Source organism: Sander vitreus, chromosome 13, assembly GCF_031162955.1.
Source record: "Sander vitreus isolate 19-12246 chromosome 13, sanVit1, whole genome shotgun sequence".
NCBI lineage: Eukaryota > Metazoa > Chordata > Actinopteri > Perciformes > Percidae > Sander > Sander vitreus.
Window position 1 is genome coordinate 16,463,768 of NC_135867.1, and position 22,017 is coordinate 16,485,784.

At 39.5% G+C, this 22,017-nt stretch overlaps 2 protein-coding genes across 5 annotated transcripts; both read left to right on the forward strand.

Annotated features, from left to right (window-relative positions):
- The first annotated feature begins 768 nt into the window (after positions 1-768).
- LOC144527965 (dixin-like) lies at positions 769-13,169 on the forward strand. Of its 4 annotated transcripts, none has more exons than XM_078266332.1 (21): positions 769-1,021; positions 1,761-1,890; positions 3,049-3,174; positions 3,520-3,751; positions 4,008-4,109; positions 6,911-7,005; positions 7,119-7,222; positions 7,844-7,930; positions 8,251-8,304; positions 8,469-8,519; positions 8,624-8,728; positions 8,924-8,977; positions 9,119-9,190; positions 9,498-9,539; positions 9,679-9,744; positions 10,092-10,241; positions 10,460-10,523; positions 10,601-10,697; positions 11,483-11,591; positions 11,843-11,922; positions 12,001-13,169. In XM_078266332.1, the coding sequence occupies exons 1-21, from the start codon at positions 959-961 to the stop codon at positions 12,008-12,010; spliced, it is 1,893 nt and encodes a 630-aa protein (XP_078122458.1). In that variant the 5' UTR covers positions 769-958; the 3' UTR covers positions 12,011-13,169. The 4 variants fall into 4 exon arrangements, with proteins under 4 accessions (XP_078122458.1, XP_078122461.1, XP_078122460.1 ...); XM_078266335.1 differs by having other exon boundaries at positions 10,095-10,241; XM_078266334.1 differs by having other exon boundaries at positions 7,844-7,927.
- Positions 13,170-13,641: 472 nt separating this feature from the next.
- dlat (dihydrolipoamide S-acetyltransferase (E2 component of pyruvate dehydrogenase complex)) lies at positions 13,642-21,793 on the forward strand. Its single transcript, XM_078265919.1, has 14 exons — positions 13,642-14,073; positions 15,695-15,796; positions 15,878-16,002; positions 16,095-16,245; positions 16,973-17,099; positions 17,340-17,521; positions 17,675-17,810; positions 17,939-18,006; positions 18,596-18,709; positions 19,043-19,150; positions 19,280-19,398; positions 19,982-20,144; positions 20,309-20,445; positions 20,536-21,793. Exons 1-14 carry the CDS (start codon positions 13,819-13,821, stop codon positions 20,663-20,665), a joined length of 1,917 nt encoding a protein of 638 aa, XP_078122045.1. The 5' UTR covers positions 13,642-13,818; the 3' UTR covers positions 20,666-21,793.
- The last annotated feature ends 224 nt before the right edge of the window (positions 21,794-22,017 follow it).

The following is a 22,017-nucleotide window of genomic DNA, read 5'->3' on the forward strand; positions in this document are numbered from 1 at the left end:
AAAGGCTAATTACATTATTTATAATACACAGGATCAATTTAATGTTAGTTTATTAGGCTGAATATTGTTAAATGTTGTGTATATATATATATAATAAAACAATATAATTTATATATATATATATTATATTGTATTTTGAATATGTAAACAAGTAAATATAATAAAATAAAAAACAAAATAACAATGATGAAATGAACAATATACATACACCTAAACACAAACTTAATGAATAAATTATCATGAACACAAATTAAATCTTACATGTTTGAAAAGTAGTATGAGGATGGAACTATACCATAAGTATAGACTGTAAATCATAGGCATCATTGATGCAAACATTACAAAATGGGGTTTACCTGCCATCTAGTGTTAATCATTGACTGTAAAAATAGGTGTTAATTATTGTAATAAACCATCTGTGAAACACATTTCAGGTTAATTTGGATGGTGGGGCTACATTTTTGTTCACATAATGCTTATGGATTGTAGCTAAAGCTTATAATGCTTCCTCCAAATGACATAAAATTAGGAACCAAATACATTCTGAATGGGGGCCTTTAAGTTATATACTACCTTTATAAAAAACAAAAACTTAAAATACCATTGTGTGACATTGGGTTATTTATCGCTAACATATTACTTTTTTATGCAATGACAAGACATAAGACACCAAGAGCTCTTGGTTTGAATTCCGGAAGTGTTTGTCAAATGCAGTTTTATTCTGAAACCTGCAACCGGAAGCCAGGTATGTCATCGTGGGTGGGTGGCTTGACGCCGGTCTCCCAGCCAGAGTAACGGCAGCAGTCTCCTCCGTGCCCTCAATTGTCTCGGTTTGTTGACGTTTGCTGGAGTGCAGCAGCCGCTAGAAACGGGGGTCTGTCTGTTGTTTCAGGCGAGTCGTGTGGGATTCAATGAAGCTAGCCAGCTAGCTAGCTTAAATGGGTTTTCGAGTTAAAAGATGATCGCCTCACTTTCTAGAGGAAGTTTGCTCGATGAGGTTCTTCATGGGGGCTTTAATGAGGTAACGTTCATCAAGCGTTACTAATGTTGATTTTGATTAAGTTAGCTAGGTAAGCCATAATTTAGCAAGCGGAAGCCAGTTCAATTTGCAAACCATCTAACAATCGTTAGACAACCTGGCAATAAAGTGCCACAGCTTCAGATAGAAATAACTAATTTCTGCAGTTTGTCCAATTAAGTTAATGTGTAACGTTAACGTTAGTTTTGAAAAAAAAAAAGAAGCAATTTAGTTAGCTAGTTAGGTAGCTGGCGTAATCGCTAGCAAAACGTTAAGTGTAATGGTTGTCAGCAAATAAGAGAACCAAGTAGCTTCAGTATTTGTATTAATAAGCCATAAACAAACCAAACATCATATTTAAGTTTAGGTTAAGTGTAATGTTCTCTGTTCAAAATGGGGTGCGTTTTTTGTATTGTATCCCGGACGACGGGCTGTCACGTGACTAAACAGGACCCGTAAAGGTAGAGTAACGTAACCGTGTGAAATACAGGGGAAGCAGTGTAGCTCTGGACTGAACACGGGATTATATGATTGGCCTTTACAACAAAAGTAAAATTTAATAGGCAGTGAGACAATGGACTGACCCTGCTCCCCTCTCTCCTGTCCCAACATAATAAACAAAGGAACTCATTTGTCACATCACGGTCTCAGCCTTTTTTGGCCCCCACTCTAAGCTGTGTGTTTGTGTATGTGTTCCTCTGTGGTTTATTGGATTTGTGTATATCTGATTGATGGATTGCAGCAGCAGCTGGCAGCCTATGTTTCCTGGGTGAACTCTCAGCTGAAGAGGAAACCAGGCCTGAAGCCTATCACAAACCTCAGGAATGATCTGCAGGATGGGGTGGTGCTCACACAACTCATAGAGATAGTTGGTAAATACACACACACACACACACACACACACACACACAGCTCATGTGGTGTAGTAATGTTGGGGTCAGAATATTAAACTTTTTCTAAATTAATTATTTAGGTTGTGTTGTCTTGGCCTTTGTCTCACATTGCCAGACCTATCAACACAGCGCTGTGGAGTAAGGTCTGGCTACTCCACACATACATTCTGCTATAGGAGAAAAAAACTCTGGATTGTTTGCATTTCTTTAAACCAATCACAACTGTCTTGGGCGGCGTTAAGTTCCGGATGCAGTGACGGCGGCTCTGCAAAATGATCTCTGGAAGGAACATGTTTTGGTGGAACATTAAATTAGCTGGATACATGGTTAAACGTAATTTGCTCTTCCCAGTGTATCACCGTGTGTACTTCGTCCATAGCAATCCCCACCAATCGGTCCAAAAAGTCCTAGTTAGCCGTAAACGTATTCTTTGCAAGTCTTTACAATCATTCCCCGAAAGAACCAAGCAGGCCTGCCTTGTTGCACGATCCAAATTGTCTTAAAAAAATTGCCGTTTTTCAGCGTGTAGCTTGCCACACTTGAAGTTTGTTGTTGTTTCCCGAAGCGAACAGAGTTTGAGAACGATAACATACTAAGAGCGGGAGGTGAGGGACATCTGGCATGTGAGCCGCGCACGGGATGTCAGGCAATTATCCTGGAAATGTACTTCCATTGATCCAGACTGGTGAGACCTAAATCCGTTTATTCCTGCAGTGAGCAAATATTTTAAATTAATTTATCAATTATCCACCATAGTCAGTACACATTTAAAAGAGAACCACAAACTTAATCGGTTGTTTTTCATTCTCCTCAGTTTTTGAATCAGAATCAGATTTATTACCATCAGGTTTACACTTGCAAGGAATTTGCCTTGGTGTTGTAGGTGCATACAGTAAACAATAAACATATTTAAAAGGGAATAAGCAACAAAGCAAAGTAATGCTAGAGTCAAGAAAATAAATACAGAATAGATACAATACAATTAAAAAAAGTATGTAAAAAGACAATATAACACATATGTGCAAAATGACTGATTTAGAAAGGGAAAGAAGGAGGGCTGTAAGGTTTGTGCAGAGTGTGAAAAAATACTGGTCATCAATTCTTTTTTTCTCTCTCAAATCTCATTCAAATTGGCAGCTGGGGAAGTGCTGGAAAGAGTGTATGTTTCTCCACAAAACAAAGAGGAAAGCAGGAACAATGTGGAGCAAGTCTTGCAGTTCATTTCCTCCAGACACATACGCATGCCACATATATCTGCAAGAGGTAAATCACAGAAAATTCTATTTTTTTCTTCATCTGTCTTTCTTCGTTTCGAAAGCAGGTGTACATAAACTTTTCTGGTTGCTGAACCTATATTATAATCATAAGATTTTATTGACCCCAAATCTTTATGCACATCAAAATTACATATTTGCATTGTGACAAATACATATTTCTCCATGTGCATTAGGGAAACAGTGATTATGTGCAACCTAGTGTGCAATCTTAAAAATAATTTAAAGTTATAAAGCTGCTATCTTGGCATCCCATGTTAATACCGTGTGTTAATGTAATATTGTACATGTCTAGGTCATTACTGAGGGACATATGTTACTTTTCTGTTCGCAGACATTGTTGAAGGTAATCTGAAATCTGTAATGAGGATAATTCTGGCTCTGGCTGCCCACTTCAAACCCTCAGCCAATCACAGGGCTGCTTCAGTAAGTGGGAGGGGTTTGTCAAGAACCTCTGCTAGCCACAACCCTCTCTCCACTGTTGCACTAGCACAAGGTGCTGCTGCTGCACTGGCATCAGCACGACTTGATGCCTCGCAGCCTACATGCACCGCACGTATCCACAGGTATGCTGGCAGCGATAATCATAAACATAGACACAAACCCCTGTTACTGTCTTTCTGTAATATCAAAATGTTCTCTACCACAGCAATCATTTGTTAGATAAACGTGTAGTCTTTGCTGTCCTCTGGTGGACAAACAAACCACCAAACTACCATCCTCAGAACTGCTAAAATAAGGCTTGTCTCTTTACATTTAATATCAAAACTGTGTACAAGTTCTTATTTATAAATAAATGTCCTCTGCTTTGTCATCTTTTAGTGGCTGGGGGTTGGATGTGGAAAAGAATGTGTGTGTTCGTGCACTGGTTGAGCAGTATGAAAGAGGAACTCCGGATGAGCCGGAAAATCCCCAGCCAAGCAGGTAATCTGCTTTTACAAAAAGCAAAATTCTCATAACTAAACAGTTGTGTGAATCCTTGAATATAGTTTATAGTTTAATATCAAATGGTCTTGAGCAAATGCACTCACTTTATATTGCCTTAACTGTGAGATAAAACAGCTTACATACATATACACACACACACACGCGCGCGCACGTGCATACATACATAGATTCGTACATACATAGTGATTTTTTTCTGTCACTGTCACAGGCAGATTTGATTCAGGGTAATATATCTTCAGATGAAAAGTAGATAACTAGCCTCTTAGTGCTCTCAAATGCAACATGTAAAATTAGAAAGATCTTTGCTGAAGGACAAGTATAGTCCTCATTTGCTGATTCATTTTTATGTGTGAAAAAGCATTAGTTTCTGTGACACTTTCACTGAGCACTGATGCATAAAAAAAAATTGGTTTTGGTATTACTGAATCTCAGTGCTGCATTCAACACGGTTGACTGTAAGATACTGCTCGACAGACTAGAACAGTGGGTGGGACTTTGTGGCACTGTGCTAAATTGGTTCAAATATTATTTACAAGAAAGGGACTACTTTGTGTCAATTGGTAATTATGAATATGAGCAAACAAAATTCATCTCCTACCATACTTATGCAGATGATACACAACTCTACATAACAGTGTCACCAAATGACTTTAGTCCCTTACATTTGTTGAATAAGTGCATTGAACAATACATGAGTGGATTTGCCAGAATTTCCTACAACTAAACAGAGAAAAAAATCTTTTTTTTTTGTCAATAAAGATACAGAAAAACTTTTATTTTTTAGCAGGCTAGACTATTGTAATTATGTTTACAGGTCTTAGAAAAAAATCAATCAGACAGCTGCAGCTCGTCCAGAAGTCCTAAAGAAACCCCAAGAAAGTGGAGCACATTGCACCAGTCCTTAAATCACTGCACTGGCTTCCTGTGTGTCAAGGATAGTTTCTAAAACAAGTTTTTACTTGTCTATACTGTAAAGCACTAAATGGTCTCGGCCTAAATACATCTCTGACTTACTTGTACGCTATGAAGCATCCAGACCCCTCAGGTCATCTGGGACTAATTTACTGAGTGTTCCCAGGTTCAAAACCAAGCGAGGTGAATCAGCTTTTAGTTTCTATGCTCCCCACCTGTGGAACAAGCTTCCTCAGTACCTGAGGTCTGAAACTATTAGCTCATTTAAATCAGGGCTTTAAACATTAACATTGTTTACTGCAGCTATCCAATAAATTAGATACATAACTTATTTTTAATCTGTAACTATTTGCTTGCTTTTGCTTTTTGTTTGTAGATATTTGCTCAATGCATTTTTACACAAGACTGTGCAACTCAGTGGTTGGGAGAAAACAACAAACTCTACTGTGCTATTTATACTGTACGGTTCAATGTGTCAGTTCAGTTCAAATGTTTGAGGGTAGTTAAATTAATGTAATCTTATGTTATCTTGCGTCTTCAACACCTACTTTTCCACACTTTGGAAACAATAGACTTTATTATGTGGTTCATTTGTTTGTGCGTAGGTGTGTGTGTCTCACTGCTAGATAGAGCATATGACTTTAGTACTCCAAACTTCACCCTGCTGTGTGTGTGTGTGTGTGTGTGTGTGTGTGTGTGTGTGTGTGTGTGTGTGTGTGTGTGTGTTACTTCATAAATATCTGTGCAAGCCACAGGCAGATGATAGAAGAAAAGACACAGCCAGTCTTTATCTTCTCCAGTCATATGTCTGGTTATGCTCTGTGGTGCTCATATTTTGTGTGTGTGTATCTGTTTATAGTGATGGAAAGAGAAGTGTATGCATTTATTGTTGGTAGAAAGATGATGCAGTTTTATTTGGAGAGATAGAGATTCAACAGAGCTTAATGACCTGATGATGCCATATGTAGCTTAATTAAGTGGGAGATGCTAAGCAGTGTCTGCTGCATTGGTTGCCATGACAGCTAGCTGGAGGGTGAGGGGTGGGGCATGTCAGACTGAGGAGAATCACATGTGTCATGGGTTTGTGGAGATGCTGATGCCAGAGACCCACATGCAGGGTGAAATTAGGCTCCTTGGAACTGTTACGCACAGTTTAGCCCACTTGTAGCCCACTATGGGGGGGACCCAGATGAAATGGTAAGACCAGACACTGTGAGGCAGTGTGGGTGTGGATTCCTGTGCAAGTGTGTGAGTTTATGCTTCTTTCTCCATAACTATAACAATTCTACAGTGCTAAAATGCAATGTGAAAAGAGACTGTAAATTAAGTGTAGTGTCTGTAGGCACCATGCAGTTTGTAACTGCTTTGATTTGCAAAAGCAGGCAAGGATTAGGGCTCCTCTTGGCAAATTTGGATTTTAGAAAATATGTGTCATTCTCATGCTGCTTTCTTTGTATTTGTCCCATTTCCTCTCCTGTCTTACAAGCCATCCATCTAGAGCCATAATTACAACAAAAGCATTAGTTACAAAGAGCTGTCAAAGAGAGACTGCATATTTAACATTCCATTAATATGTTTGTTTGTATGTCTGATTTTGGGGGAATGTCATTGTTGCTGTCACTTTTATAGAGTGCAGAAAGGGGTTTCAGTAGGACATGTATTCAGAGTGACAGTTTTATTACTTACAAATGTATATTCTATATTACTACAGATATATTACAAAAATTAAGATGTCACCCAACCAGGTCAAAGTAGTATGTAGTAGCACATAGTATACTATATTTACACTGCATGTAAGTAAGTGTTTACATGCACACACAAGCTTCTCTAAAATATATTGATTAATCAGTATTTTGTACTCCGAGCCTCAGCTCCGTCAGTCCACTGTCATCTCCAAGAGCTCCACCCAGCAGCCACTCAGACAGACAGCAGGAAGACCACCAACAACACAACAGCAGTGGTGAGTTCTGTAAACCCACAAACCGGCATTTGATTAGTAAACCTTAAGATTTATCGTTGGACATGTAGTAATAATAATAATAATAATGTGTGTGTACGTCTGTGTGCGTGTAGCTGAGACATCTCATGTTGTAGTGGAGACGGCGTTGGAGGATTCTTTCAGTGAAACTTTGGAGAAGGAGGTGCAGGACACACGTAAAATGGTGTCTGCTTTACAGGTACATGCATACGAAGGTTTGATTCTGGTAACCCTCTGTGTATAAATACAGATGTGTTGTCCTTTTGTTTTTTCAGCCTTATGTTGACGTCAATATTAAAGTTTAACAGCTAAGTGCATATTCTGTATTTTCTCATATTTTCTTTGAAGATATTGGATGTAAAGCTGGTAAATAAACATTACCAATAATACTGCCATAGGCGTTATTGGCTGACTTAATTATGCTGATGTTAGTATGTTTAGAAAAATAATTTCTCAGGTGCTTTTGAGATCTGTCTTTAAAAGAACTACATGGAAAAAGCACTGTAGAGACCAATGGTTGGGCTTAACTGGGCCAGAACACATGCAGTGTTTTTGGGGTATGGAAGCTGCAAGTACAAAATCATGTCTGTATTGCTCCACTATTTACTCCTACTGGTTGGTTGCAGCACCTGTGCAGAGGAGGGTGGGATCTAGTAGGATACCGTGGCATTTCTACGGCAATATTTTTAGGCTATTGAAATGCTGTGCTTATTATGCAATAGACAACCTACCAGCTAATGCTTTAACTAGTCAAAGCTTTCTGAACACAGCGACCTCACTCCAAAGTACAAACTGGTGTTATACCCTTTGTGTTTTTAAGGCCCTGCTACTGCATGGTTCGCTGCCTGAGGATGAGCAGGATGTGTCTTTGAGTTTGGACCAAGGCAATGCTGAACAGCAACTGGTAGTGAGAGTCTCTCCTTTTATTTTTGTTTTTTCATCCTTTTTTTTCAATCTTGATTTCATTTTTGGCCCTTCTCTGCTCACTCACTTTTTTGTGGCAACCTCTTCTTTGCTTTTTTTTTCCAACAGCTCTTTGTGTTCAGCACAGATCACATTTCTCTACTACTGTGTGTGTGTGTGTGTGTGTGTGTGTGTGTGTGTGTGTGCGCGTGTGTGTGTGCGTGCGCGTGTGTGTGTGAGAGGGTGACACGGGTATCAGCTTCCCTTCTTTCTAAGTCCATTGTGGTTCTCACATACACATCCCTTTTTTCTCTCTCTTTCCAGGTAGTCATTCGCAGTCGTTTGGATCAGAGCATGGAGGAGTCTCAGGAGCTGAAGGTAAGTAATTGTATCATTTAATCATTTGTTTTCTTTTCAAACTGTCAATATATTCTTTTATTAGGGCAACATTTACACATTTCTTATGACTGAGAGAATACACTTCTGGAATGCACCCTGTGATTAATATTTAATTCCGAGTGTGTTGTTTGCTGTTGCTTTAGAGGGAACTGTTACGCTGTAAGCAGGAGATGAGAAACATGCAGGGAGTCAAGGTAAGACAAAGTCAGATATGCAGTTATTTATGTTATTACCCAGTTGAATATTGTTCTGGTTGCTGGCCAAAGTATTGACTTTCTGTTGGTTTGTAAATGTGCAGGACGCCCAGCAGCAGAGGCTGTGCACTCAGGAGGCATCAATACTGCAGATGAAGCAAGAGCTTCTCAGAGCCAGCATGACAAAGGAGGAACTAAACAACCAGAACGTACAAAATCTATGAATCTTTCATTTTATTACATTTTTATTTTGTTTATATTTAATGTAAAATCTGCAAAACACCATGTTAAACATTTTTTACAAAACTGTTTTCAGTAGGTACTGTATTCTATATCTAAAATATATATATCTATATTTTTTATGTGTATTGCACTTCCCTTTACTCTATGAAAATGTGTAATAGGCCGAGCTACAGTGGAAGCTGGAGGAATGTAACCGGCTATGGGCCGAATGCAAGGTGAGGTTCTCCAATCCCTCTCCTTTAATGGTTTGCTGTAACTTAGTTTAATCATCCTGACTTTATTTTACAAAGCATCTGTTTATTGAGTTTGTACTAAACTATGAACCCCACCTTTTCTCTTTGGCTGGCTGGGTACAGAAGGAGATAGGACAGAAAGACAGACTACTGCAGCAACTTAAACACAAGCTTGAAGAAAGTCAAAAAAAGCAGGTACGTGAGCCAGTTTCAGGATTTTAAAGGGAACTTAAACAAGCTACAGTGGATTTAAAATCGTCTGTCCAGCTCAATGCTATGTGTGAAAATCTCAGACCAAAAGTTAATCATGAACTCACTTTTTTTAAATGCCCTTTTATCAGCAAATTAATACTTAAACTTTGATGCAGGAGGAAAGTGTAAATTTACTCGGTTCCTCCTTTTACTTATTCAATTAATGAGTCACTTCAATCTATCAAGGCATCGACTAGATATATTTACAGCTTAATATCAGTGTGTGTCTGATTGTGTGTCTCTCTGCCAGAGTGAATTGCAAAGAGAGTTGGAGCATAAAAACAGCATGCAGGTAGTACGGTTTCTTTACGGACTCTTTCTGCACAAAAATCTTAATAAACAGTGGACTTTTAGTTTTCATATTAAGTCTGCACAAGGCAGCAATGAATTCAGATATACATTACACAGCTGACACATTTCTTTTTTCTCAGATTCCCACCGTCACAGAAAACAATGGATATTCTTACGCTGGAAATCCAGCTACCTCTATGTCACACGTAAGTATTGTATATATTGATAATGCTGTTCAGTTAGTGGGCCTATTTATATTTTGCTAACAAAGCAGCACACAGATATACACTCACATTATCTTGCAGTATTTAGCCTATATATACTATAATTTGACCACATGAAACACCAGATTCCCCGTTCATGAATAGTTAGTTAAAGAAATGCTTACTGTATGAGCTGTGAATTACCTGGAATACAGTTGCTTTAATAATACAGTATTTGCTGGACAGAACAGTCTAAGAAAAGCAACTACAGGCTTTAAATGTGTACACAGCTGTCGATAAAATTAGCTTTTTGAGTTTTTGACAGGGTTTTTGTGTTTGTGCTCTGTTAGCAGGCAGAGGAGGTTCAGCTGCTCAGAGATTCACTCCGCAGCTTGAGGAACAACTTCAGAGACCACGACCCACAGCACCATACACTGGATACCCTGGAGCAGGGCATAGTATCACTCATCGACAGACTGCACGTTCTGCATACCCACAGGGTACGAACTCAAGCACAAAACTGACTTATTAAATTATCAGTAGATGGTCACTTTAAAATCCGATTTGACTGTGTAATTGATTGATGAGTGAGCACCATTGAAAGACTATGCTGTAACATTGGTTTAAACTGTAAAATTGTATTAGATCATGTTACTTTTGTCAAAATGTAAAGATTTAAAATCATGAAGGGCTGTCAACATTTTTCCAAATACTGCAGGGAAGGGGGAAATCTCCAAGACGCAGAGGCCAACACACAGACTCTGACACCTGGCCATGCACAAGTAATTTGTTCCAACATGTACCCCCCAAATACACAGAATAGTAATGCTTTTACTAACTGTGTTTCTGTTTATTACAGACGTTTGTCAATCCCACAGTGGTTCTTCTGCCTCCACTAAAATACTTTATTTTACTGGAAAATCCCCAACACCTTCCATGATCAATATACAGAAGAGGTGTGTGTGTGTGTGTGTGTGTGTGTGTGTGTGTGTGTGTGTGTGTGTGTGTGTGTGTGTGTGTGTGTGTGTGTGTGTGTGTGTGTGTGTGTGTGTGTGTGTGTGTGTGTGTGTGTGTGTGTGTGTTAAAGGTGCAGTAAGCGATGATCCATGCTACATTGAAGTGTGTGCAGTCTTTCTAATTACGTATTTTCACAGTCTTATACTTCAACAGTTTAACAATAAACTGAGACGTTCTTCGGTTGAAAAATATTTTTTTAAATTGATGAACATCATATTTGTAATCCATGGCTCAATTTAAACGGGATCAAAAAATAATTATTATCTCTCCATTGACTCTCATTCATATTTTTTCGAAAGATAGGTCCCATTGGCCGGAAGTAGAAGGGCGTGACTTCGGCTCTCTATTGGCTGGAATAGTGTTGTTTGGTTTGTTTTGCATTTACACAGCCAGGGCTGTGTAGGAACACCAGATTTTTTTTTAGCGCACACAGAAAATAGAGAGCTAGGCGATCATGAGGACATATTCGCTGAATTTGACAAAAAGTGCATTAGATTAACATCGCTTACTATACCTTTTAAGCGTTTTTTCCGAAACATTTAAATATGTTGTATTTAAATATGTTTTCTTAATTAACCTAAAAAAGTAAATTTGCCAGCCAGCAGTGATGCTGATCATCCTAACACATAAATTTAGGGTAGTCGGCCATAGGTAGAAAACAAAATAAACAACAAAAACAATGTCACAAGCTGTCAAGCTGAGTCTCTTTGTACACACTGTACAGGTTGGGTGAGGTTACTCTAAAGGATGTTAAGGCAGCTGTGGATCGAGAGGGAAACTACAGGTACCACTTCAAGGCCCTGGATCCTGAGTTTGGCACTGTGAAAGAAGAGGTAAGAGAAGGCTTGGAAATAAATAGATAATAGGAAAGTAATAGGAAACTTGGTGCAAACTCTGTTAAACTGTACTTAAACACTCCCAACTTTAGGCACTAGCTTATTTTGTGCTACACTCAGATGGAGGGTGAAATCTATAGTCCTTGATCTGTGCAAAAATGCATTCCATCATACATATGGCATGTAAGTTATAACATAAGAGCAGTGAAGTCATACATGAAAAAATATGTCCTTATGTCTGTGTGCAGGTATTTCTGGATGGAGCAATCATTCCAGGCTGGGAAGGAAAAATAGTGGCCTGGGTAGAAGAGGACCGTGGTGAAGATAGGTAACAACATGCTAATTCTGTATCTCTGTTTATTTTCCTGACTCAATGGTAAGTAACACGTTATCTTTTGTGTCTTAGGCCATTGTAGGTGCAAGCTGAGGGGCCTTGACACTTTTTTTGCTCCTGGTCACTCTTATCCGAGAGGCACATCGAGACAACTGTTCAACAGCGGCACAAGTGGACACTTGAGATTTGGATTATTTGTGAAATACTGTAAGACTTGTCAGCAAGAGATTTTAGTTGATCAACTGGTACTTAAAATGCACTGATAGCCCTACCCGATCTGGAAATCTAACTGATGTCTAGAATATTGTAAAACTTAGTGCCTTACAAAGGAAAGCTATTTCCATCATGTGCTTATTATAGCCAAGCTGTAACTGTATTATCAAAACTAGACAGAAACATTATTTTTGATTCAACTGTTTCTAAAACCACAGTTGTGTTGTTGCTTCTCCTCTAGTTGAAGCCAGAGGTTTGTACTGTATTGAGGAGTTGAAAAAAAGTCTTTGAAACAAATACTACCAGAATACATGGTAGAAATATGTATTGTCTAGGTATATTTTAGTCTTAATTGTGACTGTAAAGTGAATATACAGTATTATCTACTATAGCAAGAAATAAAAACATTTTCGGCTGAACTTAACTTCACTAAATAGGACCCATATCCAGATGTGGTCTGTAGCACACCAGCATGCATGTAAACAGACGTGCTCAAACTGAACTTCTGTCAGTGAAATAGAAATGATGCTGGAATTGTGATGTTCATGTAGAAATATAGATGAACAGCACTGTTGTTTTGTTTACTTTATGAAATTGCTTTGTACATTTGTGTAAAAAATATTTTCACTATATCCTTAAATGTGTGAAGTTTATGACTCTTGTCTGTTTAAAGAGGGGTTCCTGTGAGGTGAGAATGCTCCTGTTAAAAAGAACACCACTATTTAGTGTGTGTGTGTGTGTGTGTGTGTGTGTGTGCGCGCGCTCAATCAGGATAGACCTTTGACATGTTTTCCTTCACTCTGCTTCTATCTTCCCATTTAGGATAAATGTGTTTGCCTTAACTAATAAGCCAACTGAAATATGCATCAGTCTACTTTTATATAAGACCCGCTTGAATGCCATAACTGCCTGTACTTTAAAATGTACAATTTACTGGTGAGATGGTTATTTAGCAAATGTTTTGTTTACTGAAATATTTTATAAAATATGGATACTGTTTGTTAAAAATAAAAATGACCTTTCTTGAAGACAGATATTTTGTTTTTGAAAAGAAGTTCCATTTTGTATGTTGGTTGGGAGAGTTGGCTTTTACTGATAAGTGGCGATAGACATTTCAACACTTTATTCATATCATTAAAAATGCACATGCATCTACATCTTCATCTACACTTTGGTGAAATATTCTCTGCTTCCTTTTAAAAATGTGTTTCTTTATTTCATGTCACTGGACATGGGGGCTGCATACAGTACAATGTGTACTGTCATTGTACGTGCGTTTCACCTCCACCGTGTGGTTTCTGATATAACTACAGTTCTTGAATAGAGTTTCTAGTTTAAACCACTAGCCTTTGGTAAAATGTCTTATTACTTTTTATTTCATTCAACTTTGATTTCATTAGGTTTTTAGTTGTTTTTCAGAGTGGTGGTGCTTATTTGGTATTCAGTGATTGAAATTTGAATAGACACCGTTTACGACACCTCTTTTGAAGCTACGGCAGGACTAGGAGGGGAGCCGTAAAGCGTTGTGTTTTGGACTGGAGGAGGTCATTAGAAAGTGAGAATAAGTACGGATCGGTTCTCGAGTCACAGAGACACCCGGTGCCAACATATATCTGATGCCGGTGTAAGATACATACTTTATTTAACACCTCTGTGTAGCGTTTTAACTGCTGCGAAATGCTTCGTCTCATCCTGCGGCTCAGGCCGTCCGCCGGGCTCCGCTGTCCCCGTTCCCTCCCGACCGGGCCTGCTACGCTCAGCTCCCGCTCCGTGCCCGGAGCCGGTTCACTGAGGCGGCTTCACCGCGGAGCGGGGTCCCGGACCGTGTTTTTGAGCTCCGGCTTCAGCCACAGGGGAACTCTGCTGCGGTTTCCCCATTTGACAGGCAGCTGTCAGAGCAAGCGTTACTACAGCCTGCCGCCGCACCAGAAGGTAACTTTACCTGACCAGGTGTCAGGTTGCTATAGCACCAATGTTCATGGTTAAGAGCTAGCATGACCTCCCGAGGTAGCATTAGGTAGCGCTGTGATGTACCAAGCACATTTTGTCACTCATGGCTGTTAAATCCAGCCGTTGCATGAACTTTAAACTGTTAAGTCAATTCTGCAAATAGCTACGTTAACGATATACTAAAATATTAATTTGATGTCATTAGGTGAACCATTAGAAGTTGGTACATTGGCATTTGAGTCATCTAGCTAGCCTTAAATCAGTTTTATATGATTTAAATGGATTCAGTTATACGTTATGATATGTTACAGCTATACGTTATTCAATGTCTTTGGTGCACCAGAGCTGTTTTCTTGCTGTGTGAATAGGCACCACTGGGGGTCCCAGTCCAAAGCAGAAAGGTATATTGCAAAAAGAAAAGAAAAAAACACTTGAATGTATTTCAGACTCAGGTTCACTACACCTGACAGAAATCCAGATTTGACTTTAATTCTAATTGCTATCTGTAGCACACCAGCATGCATGTAAACAGAAATGCTTAAACTGAACAGCTCTCAGTGAATAGAAATGATGCTGCAACTTTGATGTTCATGTAGTAATTTACTACATTTGACAAAATACATTTTGTTTTTACCCCATATTTCATAAATATTGATCATGCTGCAGATTAGGGCTGGGCAATGTATCGATATTATATCAATATTGTAATATGAGACTAGGTATAGTTTTAGATTTGGGATATCGTAATATGGAAATATGTTAAGCATGGTCTTTTCCTGGTTTTAAAGGCTGCATCACAGTAACGTGATGTCATTTTCTATAGGCTGTTCAAGCTGTTCTATAAGTTGCCTTTACCCACTTAGTCATTATAGCCAGTTAGCCACATTATTAATGATTATTTATCTAAAATCTCATTATGAAAATATTTTGTGAAAGCATGAATTGTTGATTGAGGTATTGGTCAAGAATATCATGAGATTTGATTCGCCCATCCAGATGTAATTTCTATGAGAGACTTGTTGAGTGCTTTGGGTCATTTTCATACTGCATAATAATTTTAAGCAGTTTTGAGTATGTAATGTGTACACAAAGTAAGTATTCTATTAAAGTCTGTATTTGTATGTAAAATAAACGTGATTTTTGCTGTTGTTTTTGCAGTTTGCTGTTGTGTGTATTGCCATTGTTCCACAACGCAATACACACATTATTAATAAGACGGCTGGAAAAATGAAAACAAATTGTGATTTCATGTTTGGGAACCCCTCTACGTGTGTATCTGTCTCTGTATTGGTAGCACTTGTGTATATCTACTATCGGATGTTACATGACCTTGAAAGCTACCGCAGAACATCACAGATGTGGTGAAATGCGGTGAAAAGTGGTATGCGGGTCATTTATTGAGCAAGATGATGTAGCAACTAAGGTTACAACACCTGACATTTGCCAGTATTTGCAATTCCCTATCATGAAGCCCCAGTGTATTCTTTATATTGTTGAATTAAATGTCTTTTTCATTGATATTTGATTAGCCACCAGGTGAAGTAGGTGCTTCCTCATCACTCCTTAATTGTTGAACTCCTGGAATTTGTTTGGTGTTTATCAGGTGGAGCTTCCTGCACTGTCACCCACCATGCAGACAGGAACGATCGCTCGCTGGGAGAAGAAGGAGGGAGAAAAAATCAGCGAGGGCGAACTTATAGCTGAGGTTAGGAGCTGTGTGTGTGTTCCCATATTCATGTAGGAAATCGTCACTATACACTTTTTTTAAGTGTTTCTATTATTGTAGGTGGAGACTGACAAGGCCACTGTAGGTTTTGAGATGATGGAGGAGTGCTATCTGGCAAAGATCCTGGTTCCTGAAGGGACCAGAGATGTCACTATCGGATCTGTAATCTGCATCACAGTTGACAGGTAAGTTTCTGTCCTGTTCTGTTTCTGTGTAGATGTGGTTATGCTTTGTGTAATTATACGTCTTATATCTGTGTTTATATTTCCCCCTGCAGCCCTGACCTCATCTCAGCCTTTAAGGACGTAACGTTGGAGTCACTTCAAGCAGCTGGCGCTGGTCCTTCACCTGTTGCCTCCGCTCCTCCTCCTCCTCCTCCTGCTGCTGCTCCTGCAGCCCCGGGAAGCTCTTACCCAACGCACATGAAGGTTCTTACATAAACAAAGTACAGTCGGGTGTAGAGTAATGTAGATTATGTTTACAGTCACAGTGTACTGTAAGTTTTATCAGGGTTGTTCAGTAATGGTCTGAATGTGAAGATCATTGTGTGTCTACTGCATGTTAGAGCAGGGCAGCAGAATGGAGTTATATGGTGAAACTTCACTTTATGAAGGATTATCATCTGTGGCAAATCCTAAAATTTAAAACAACTATGTATAGAGTACTGAGATGAACAGGCTGAAAGCAACACAGATGTTTTTCAATAAACTAAAATTGATGCCATCAGAATAGTATGAAATATGTTATAGTTGCATACAAAATGTATACATAAATAGTGGCTTTACATTTGATGAGTGAAACCAAAACCGTAAACATTATTTGTGATCTTCTGTGCATTTATTAGAGTATGTCTTTGGAGGTTTTGAATTGAATTTCAGAGGATCTTTAAAATGATTTGTGTGTCTCTGAAGCTAACTTTGAAATGTTGGTATTAGGCTGTTAGCTTGTGGAAATATTCAGAAAGTAGGTTGTCCCTTAATGAGAATTAAAACAATTTTTGTTTTATCATTTAATGAGAAAGACCATTATAAGAAGCTAGGGAGAAGCTTTAATTTGTTAGACGCTGCTCAATCAAATGTCCCCATCCAGACTCGAACCAAGGATGTCACAGTGTCATAATTTCTTCTGTTACTCACGTTTGTGTGTGTGTTACAGATCACACTTCCTGCCCTCTCTCCCACCATGACAATGGGAACAGTGCAGCGCTGGGAGAAGAAGGTGGGAGAGAAGCTGAGTGAAGGAGATCTGCTGGCTGAGATCGAGACTGACAAGGCAACCATCGGTAAACCCAAACTGACAAAAACACCTCAGTCCTGACATATTTGCACTGTGCAGTGCACTACAGATCATTACAGTTTCTTAACATCTGGTAAATTCTTGTTTTGAAATTATCATGCCATGTGGGATGTGGGTGTCCCATATCAGAAGCTATCATTGTCACAACTGTCTTGTATCCTGAATTACAGCCTGACAGGAAAAGCTCACCTTGCCCAACATGTCCCTCTCATGTGTTTGTGTGCAGGCTTTGAGGTGCAGGAGGAGGGATATTTAGCCAAAATCATGGTGCCAGAGGGAACTCGGGATGTTCCCCTGGGAATGCCGCTCTGCATCATTGTAGAGAAAGCGAGTGACATTGCTGCCTTCAAGAATTATGCAGAGATTGGGGTGGCAGAGGTTTTCACACCACCTCCAGCACCAGCACCAGTGAGACACATACAAGTTTTACTTTCAAATATATGTTGTTATATGTATGTACCCAAATACTCGTGAAAACGTCCTGAATTTAGCCTCTATTCAGTTTAAGATTGCTGGTACAGGTTTGAATATGATTTATGAGTGTTTGTGTTTATGTTCCAGGCTGCAGCTCCAGCTGCTGCAACACCCAGTCCTGCTGCCGCTGCCCCAGCAGCACCCAGGAAAGGTCGTGTGTTTGCCAGTCCACTAGCCAGGAAACTCGCTGCTGAGAAAGGAATCAACCTGGCACAGGTCAGCGGTAAGTAACCAAGACGCAGGTAGTCGTTAAGATCTACATTGGTAGAAAATGAATAATTTAAATACAGAGCTAGAGAAAACGATGGTAAAATATTGTATATACTGTACATTGTGCTATTTTCTATTCAGGCTCTGGTCCTGATGGGCGCATCACCAGGAAAGACATTGACAGCTTTGTTCCACCAAAGGCTGCACCTGTAAGTGACGCTCACACTTTTTCTGTATTCACAAGCAATGCATGTGTAATCCTGTGTAATCATGTCTAACAACTTCAATTTCCATAATTGATTTTTCATATGATTTTTCTAATATAAGAATGTAGTGCTGAAACTATTTGGTGTTTAATTAATCATTATGTCATTCATGAAGTCTAAATGCCAGACGTTCTCTGTTTCTAGCTTCTAACATCCAAGAATTTGCTGCTTTTTCTTTTTTTTTTTTAGATTAATTATTAAATTCTTTTGGGGTTTGGACTCTTGGTTAAACAAAATGAGCAATTTGAAGACCTTGAGCTGTGTGAAATTGTGAAGGACATTTTCCACTTATTTCAGACACATCAAAAGGTTTAATTCTATTTGGATTTCGTGTTTTTGTGCCTCCAGGTGTTATTACGTTACAATAAGCTTAACGGTTTTGGTCTTCATATCATCCACACTGGCAAAATAATCACAAATATAATTTTTACTTTACTTTTGAACTCTCAAAATGTTGGTGTCATACTGTATGTGCTTCAAGGTTTGTTTGTAATTCGTTTTTAAATGCAAATTAAATCATTGCCTTTGGCAGGCCGTAGCTGCTGCTCCCACTCCAGCTGCACCTCGTGCTGCTCCTGCACCTGCTGCAGCTCCTGCTGCACCAGCTGGGACCTTCACAGACATCCCTATCAGCAACATCCGCAAGGTGAGAGCCAACACACTCCTGGCTTTTGGTGGTCCAGTGTGTTCGATGAGGACTTCCTGCCCTGCTCAAACTCCTCTGATAGCAGTCCAGTGTAATACATGACACGCTCCTTCTATGCAGGGTTTGGTGCTGGTGTTATCGAGTTCTGTGAGGCAAACATCCTGAGGGGCTTTCACAGTGTAGCTCTGTTATCTCTGATCCGTTCTTCCACATTTTGCCCTGAAGACAGACGCTCGCACATTTATCAACACAGGCTCAACTAACACATCCTATTGACTGTCCATGATGAATTATGGATCAAAGCTGAAGTGCATATATGCATCTCTCCTGCAGGTCATCGCTCAAAGGTTGATGCAGTCCAAGCAAACTATCCCCCACTATTATCTTTCTGTAGATGTCAACATGGACCAAGTGCTCGAGCTTCGGAAAGAACTCAATGCTGTGAGTTTGTGCTTGTGAACCGACGTGTAACTGAATGACAGACAGGAAATGTTTTTTTTCCCCCTAACCTAAAATAAAATTATTAATTATTTCCTGTCTCTCTTGAACAACCTCGCCTCGTCTCTGCAGGAGGTGAAAGCCCAGAATATCAAGCTTAGTGTGAATGACTTCATCATCAAAGCCAGCGCTCTGTCCTGCCTCAAGGTTCCCGAGTGCAACTCCTCCTGGATGGACACGGTCATCCGCCAGTGAGTAAACACACATAAACTGGCATATCCAAACGCATGCAAAATATACAGTCAACAGGAAATATGTTCTCTTGGTTTATAGACCTACTAATCTTTGGCTTGCAGATGTGACCTGGTCATAGTACACAAAGTATAACTTGCCAACAATCTATCTTCATCAACCAAAGTTTTCGAACCCAGTCAACCTGTCGCGGTTGAATTATTTACAAAAATCTTAAAATTTAAAATTCTTAAATTTGAATTCTGTCCCTCAAATCCATGGTAACATCCAGACGAACAAATGCATCACTGTTCAAGTGACTTAAGTGTACAAGCACAGTATAATTGTTCCACGGTACACTCATTTAAAGGGGAAAAAAGACCAGCAAAAGAGGGGGTACAAAAGAAAAACGACAGCATTGTTAGATTGGAATAATAAGACTGTGACCTTGTTGTTCAATATCGGTCTCTTGAAGTGTAGCTGCACTATTGTGCCAGTAGGGGGCACTCAAAGCACAAATATTTGTTCAACTCTTCTCTCAGTTTAAAAAACAAATTTACCAAATTTCTGTGCTGTCATCATGACTTATTTCAATGTTTCCAGGAATCATGTGGTAGACCTGAGTGTAGCTGTGAGCACAGCCAACGGTCTCATCACGCCTATAGTGTTTAACGCCCACACCAAAGGACTGGCTGCCATCAGCTCCGATGTGTCGGCTCTCGCTGCCAAAGCGAGAGAAGGCAAACTGCAGCCACATGAGTTCCAGGTACAACACAAAATCCGATTCTGTTTGTACAAGTATTTATTTTTATTTTTTCAATTTCAGGAGTTTGGAATGTAGGATGATTAGTTTTATGCAGATTTTATTTATCTAGTGAACCAGCAAATTGAAACGTTTCTCTTCAATGTGTGCGTTTTTTTTTGCTCCAGGGAGGTACATTCACAATCTCTAATTTGGGGATGTTTGGCATCAAGAACTTCTCCGCGATAATCAACCCCCCTCAGGCCTGTATCCTCGCCGTCGGGGGCTCAGAGAAACGGCTGATGCCTGCGGATAATGAAAAAGGGTCAGTGTCATGACGACAATACGAATAACAAGTTGGACATACTGCATTTCTAAATTTGAATCTGATGCAGCGGCAATTTGGTTATTGCAGGTTCGACGTGGCCAGCATGATGTCGGTGACGCTGAGCTGCGACCACAGAGTGGTGGACGGAGCGGTCGGCGCGCAGTGGCTGGCAGAGTTCCGCAAATTCCTGGAGAAACCCGTCACCATGCTGTTGTGATTGGACTGTACTACCTAAACTGCAGCAACAGGCAGAGGCCTCTCACTGAAGTGATCTGATTGGTCTAAACCGGTCTGAATCCTCCTGTGATTGGCCAGCCTGCCACCAGGTCACTCCCAGTTACCCTGAAGGGGAAGAGGCAGAACTCACTCCGCTTACCTGTTTGTCCTGCTGTCCCTCCTGTCTGTCTTTCTCTCCTTTCCTCTCACTCTTCTCTCACTCATACTCTATTTATTGAGACCCGTCTCATGAGAGACCAGAATTAGGTCAAATTTATACTAGAATAGAGGCCGGTCATATGTCGCTAAAACATTTGATAATGTTTTACGAAGGGAAATAATCTGTGATTTTGTGTGAATGCGATAAAGACAATGGGAAGTGCAGCTATTTGTTGGTTCCAGTCTTTTGAGTAAGGGATTGTGAATTTGGAGGATGGAGCTAAATGTAAGTTAACTTTGAGACACACCGTCAAGATCTACACACACACACACACACACACACACACACACACACACACACACACACCCCTGTTCCTGTTTAGTGGACACACAACATTGAAATGTTTAGTGTGTTTTCCATGGATTGATTCTTCTGTGTGTGTGTGTATATATTCTTCACTGTGGGATAAACCCAGTGCTGTGTGTGTATATGGTGGGGAGCTGTTTGGTTCAAGCTGTAATGAGGCCTCATCATATAATGTAATACCTGTGACAACAAACGCTCTTAAAAGAAGTACAGAACGGTTTTGTCAATTATCTCTCTTCGGTGGGGATGTTTTATTTTCTAGTCTCAAAGTATAACACTTACCTTTTGAAATATTCTTTATTTCACTGCTGAAATGCACAAAGCTGGTCCTGGATGTTATTTGGTATTTGAATAAATTGGGAGAAGTCAATCTTGTGCCATATGCTCTTTGGTTTGGGTTTTTATAATTTGACTTATTGTAAGAGCCCAAATTAAAGCAGTTAGGAATAAAAACTGTAATCACAAAAAATCCTGAAACATTTTAGAAAGTTGTAAAGAAATATATATTTAACTAGTAGTCCAATAAACTACTGACCTGCTCAGCCCTTTTTGATTAATGCTGCATACCAAATGGATAAAGTAAAGATTTAAGCCTGCAGTCAACCTCCTTGTTTGTATATTTTTCCAATATCTTGGTCAGCTCTAATGCGGATTCATGCAGTCTCACACACAATACCAAATCCACAGCACCTGAAAATGTGCTCAGACTGCCCCAGTATTTAAAATTTCTTTGTATTTAATTTAAAGAAGGGAAAGATAAAAATGAGTCCAAACAACAGATGTCATTGAGGTGATATAATACAAGGTCACATGCTTTCGCCTCAAGA

Excerpts from the sequence above, each read along its gene's own strand:
- LOC144527965 (XM_078266332.1), top strand. The coding sequence starts at position 959 with ATGATCGCCTCACTTTCTAGAGGAAGTTTGCTCGATGAGGTTCTTCAT. Across the intron at positions 8,520-8,623 it reads GAAACATGCAGGGAGTCAAG|GACGCCCAGCAGCAGAGGCT; the intron begins GTAAGACAAAGT and ends GTAAATGTGCAG. Across the intron at positions 10,524-10,600 it reads TGACACCTGGCCATGCACAA|ACGTTTGTCAATCCCACAGT; the intron begins GTAATTTGTTCC and ends TGTTTATTACAG.
- dlat (XM_078265919.1), top strand. The coding sequence starts at position 13,819 with ATGCTTCGTCTCATCCTGCGGCTCAGGCCGTCCGCCGGGCTCCGCTGT. Across the intron at positions 18,710-19,042 it reads CTATCAGCAACATCCGCAAG|GTCATCGCTCAAAGGTTGAT; the intron begins GTGAGAGCCAAC and ends TCTCTCCTGCAG. Across the intron at positions 19,399-19,981 it reads ATGGACACGGTCATCCGCCA|GAATCATGTGGTAGACCTGA; the intron begins GTGAGTAAACAC and ends CAATGTTTCCAG.